General features: G+C 40.4%; 1 protein-coding gene across 1 annotated transcript in view; it reads right to left on the reverse strand.

The window, feature by feature from the left end:
- The window catches only part of ZNF786 (zinc finger protein 786), a 14,492-nt gene that overhangs the window by 5,963 nt on the left and 4,591 nt on the right, over positions 1–3,938 (reverse strand). The window contains exon 3 of the mRNA XM_006861291.1: positions 1,228–1,354. Coding sequence (XP_006861353.1) covers positions 1,228–1,354 — 127 coding nt within the window. The remainder of the gene's footprint in view (positions 1–1,227; positions 1,355–3,938) is intronic.

A 3,938-nucleotide genomic window follows, 5' to 3' on the forward strand; every position in this document is an offset into this window, starting at 1 on the left:
TTCTCTTGATGCTTTCTGCATCATTCAATAATTTGTCCAGAGCATCTTTCAACAATGAAAGCCGAGGCTTGAATTTTTTCCTCTGTTCCCTCAGCCAGAGAAATGCTGAGCATGTTCTTCCTTTTTGGTTTTCTGATTCCAGATCTTTGCACATTCCATTGTAATATTTGGCTTCATCTTCTCAAGCAGATCTTTGAAGTTTTCTGTTCAGCTCTTGTACCTCATTTCTTCCGATTGCTTTAGCATTTCTACGCTGGAGAGCAAGCTTCAGTGTCTCTTCTGACACCATTTTGACCTTTTACTTCTTTTTTGTCTTGTCAGTTTGTCATACTGTGGTGGTTTGTGAGTTGCTGTGATTCTAAAAGCTATGCCACAGGTATTTTATATACCAGCAGGGTCACCCATGGTGGACAGATTTCAGATGAACTTCCAGATGAAGACAGACTAGGAAGAAGGAGTGATGAACTACTTCCTAATATATAGTCACTGAAAACCTTATGAATAGCAGAGAAACACTGTCAGATATAGTGCCGGAAAATGAGCCCCTCAGGTTGGAAGGCACTCAGAATGTAATTGGGGAAGAGCTGCCTCCTCAAAGTAGAGTTGACCGTGATGATGCGAATAGAGTAAAGCCCATGGAAGAAAAGCCCACGGGACCTTCATTTGCTGATGATATGAGACATCACAGCTTAAGCCTCTGTATCCGTCTCCTTCTCATGATGTAAGCACTACCCTACACCTGATGTTTATCATTGGAGTCCTGGCGGCACTCTAGGACAAGCAACGGACTGCTAACCACAAGTTGGTGGTTCAAACCCACCAGCCGCTCCTTGGAAACCCTGTCCAGGATTGTACTGAGTGCGAACCCACTTGACAGCAACAATCCTTCCCTTGTTTGTTTCTACTCTTTAAAGACATTGTTGTTGCCATCAAGTCAATTTCAACTCAAAACAACCCTGTATCAGGTTTCCAAGGAGCAGCAGGTGAGTCTGAACTGCCGACCTTGCAGTTGAAACTGAGACTGTGGCCCAGGGCTTATCCTGTGGTGGTACAACTGAACTGTAAGTACAGACACATGAATAAACCCATACGCTATTGCAATATTGCTTTGAAATGTTGCACAAATCATACGGTATTGTTCTGTAACTAGCTTTTCCCTTCAAATGTGATTTCACAATTTCTCCATGCCAGCTCCATGTTGTACCCACAAAGGTGAATCGTTCTTACCTAGGGAGGCAAGAATCTCATAATTGGCTCTCATGACATGCTTGTAAAGATCCCTCTGCCACGCCTCCAGGTTCTGCCATTCTTGCTCTGAGAAGTAGACAGCAATGTCCTCAAACGTCAGTAGTAACTAGAATGACAGACACAATACATGCACAGTCACAGCACTTAGAAATGACCCAGCCCCTTCTCTACATTCGTGTTGGAGACTGCTCTAGTGGACACGGCTTTCATCTGGTCAGCAGCTTCTCCTTGGCAGTCCTGTAGTTAACTGTTAACCCCTGCAGTCCTCTACTTGTATCTTTATGCTCAGTCAATTCTGTATGCACAGGTTAAGTTGTCGCTGGGTGATAGCCAGTGGATTTCACCTCATAGCAACACCATGTGTTATGGAGTGTAACTGCCCCTTGGGGTTTTCTAAGCTGGGATCTTTACTGGAGCAGATAACCAGGTGTTTCTCCCTCAGAGCCAGGGGGGTAGGTCTAAACTGCCAACCTTTCAGACACTTGTTAATTGCCATCAAATTGGTTCAAATTCGTAGAGTCTCTGTATAAAGTTTTTGAGGACCGGTGGGTTTGAACTGCCAACTTTTCAGCTAGCATTCCAATACTTATCCTACTGCTCCACACTTCCTAAATATTTAGGGTGTTTCCCCCTTTTTAACACTAATGGAAATAAATCACTATATAACTACAGTAATTTAATATGTCATGGACATCTTTCTAGGTCAAACTATATAGGCACACTAAGTGTTTATTGTTTTTTTTGTTTTTTTTTTATTGTGAACTGAGTGATAGTTTACATGGGAGAACACCGGCTTTACACCATTGTTTCATTGCAATGATTACAATCTCCTCCGTGCATCATCCTTCAACAGGATTTGCTTCCATTCCCTCTGGTATTTTTGTGGGGGGTGGAGGGTAGGGATATACACAAAAACACTTAGGAATATATAATCATTTAAACCACCAAAGGGCACATTCTGAAAGCTTGCCTCCTGGCCGCTAGCACTTAGTCCCTCTCTTCCCATGAGTCTAGAGTCATTAGCTGCTCCCTCTCTCCATGTCCTCATCTCTGCCTCCATCTCTTATGTCACTGCTTCTCCGGATAGGGTCCCACATTCCGCTTGTGCTCTTCTCCCTTGATGGTCCTAGGGTCCTTTATTTCTGGACTGTAAGATTAACTACTCCCCCATTTTTGTTACAAAATTTCTACCTTTATAGTTGTGACAGTCACAATTAGTCATGATAACAATTACTCACTATTGAATCATAAGAATTTTATTCCCATCTCTTTTCACCAGACCCTTCTAGACAAGATGAAAACTATTCAGTGGGGACTCTATCTTCACCCGCACACTCTTAAACTAAACTCCCCCTTGAAACCTTATAAGCCAGTCACTTTGTGCCTTCATTGCCCCCTCATTTTAGGTAGCCAATGTCTAAGTTGCCCATCCCTATCTACCCTGTATACAGAGGGGATAGGATTGATACCTGATGTGAAGACTCTTCCCTCTCAGTTGGTGTTCTGAGCTACTACATCCATAAGTATAGGTTATGTTCATCAAACTGTAGCAACTTACACTCATTTCCTTTATCAAAAATTGTTTTGTTTTGTTTTAATCTTCCTCTAGTCGAGCTCTGATTATCAAGCCATCGAGGCTTGGTCAAATGGGTTGTATCTCACACTAAGTGTTTTTACAAGTTGCATTATATTCCATGAGTAGGTATAACCCAGTTCGGTCAGCCAGACCCCACTAATGGGGCAGGGCCATTTTGACATTTCCAGTTTTACATTATATTTAAATGACAATGCTACGGTATGCTACCTTATGTTTTATTGCTTTTCCTGTTGTAGGATAAAGTCTAAAAGAACTGATACTAAATCACAGGGCATAACAATCCTGAGTTGTAATAGATATCACTCGATTGCCTTCCAAAAACAATGCAGCACGTTACAGCCTTGCCAGTAAAGTTAGATCAAATTCTCTTCTTTACACGTTTGCCAGCATAAGATGTTTTGTTATTGTTGTTAAGTGCCATCAAATCAGTTCCAACTCATAGTGACCCTGTATAGGGTTTCTGAGGAGCAACTGGTGAGCTTGAACCACCAACCTTGCAGTTCAAACCAATCTTGTTGTCCATAACCTATAGTGCCACACCAGGACACCATAAGATGTTTTAAACGTCTTATTTTTTTGCAAAGGTGAAAGGGTAAAATTTTATTTTAATTTACATTAACTTGTGAGACTGACCATCCTTTCATGCTTTTCCCTGACTTTCTACGTAACTTTGTGTCTGTCTACACCCTTTGCTCAGTGCTCTAGTGGGAGCTTCAAAGTTGAATAACTCTTCTTATATTGGGATTAATAACCCTTATATTGGGATTAATAACCTTTATATTGGGATTAATAACCTTTATACTGGGATTAATAACCATTATATTGGGATTAATAACCATTATATTGGGATTAATAACCCTTATACTGGGATTAATAACCCTTATATTGGGATTAATAGCCTTTATATTGGGATTAATAACCCTTATATTGGGATTAATAATCTTTATATTGGGATTAATAACCCTTATATTGGGATTGATAATCTTTATATTGGGATTAATAACCTTTATATTGGGATTAATAACCTTTATATTGAGATTAATAACCCTTATATTGGGATTAATAACATTTATATTGGGATTAATAGCCCTTA

The sequence above is a fragment of the Chrysochloris asiatica genome, unplaced genomic scaffold (assembly GCF_000296735.1).
Source record: "Chrysochloris asiatica unplaced genomic scaffold, ChrAsi1.0 scaffold00041, whole genome shotgun sequence".
Classification (NCBI taxonomy): Eukaryota; Metazoa; Chordata; class Mammalia; order Afrosoricida; family Chrysochloridae; genus Chrysochloris; species Chrysochloris asiatica.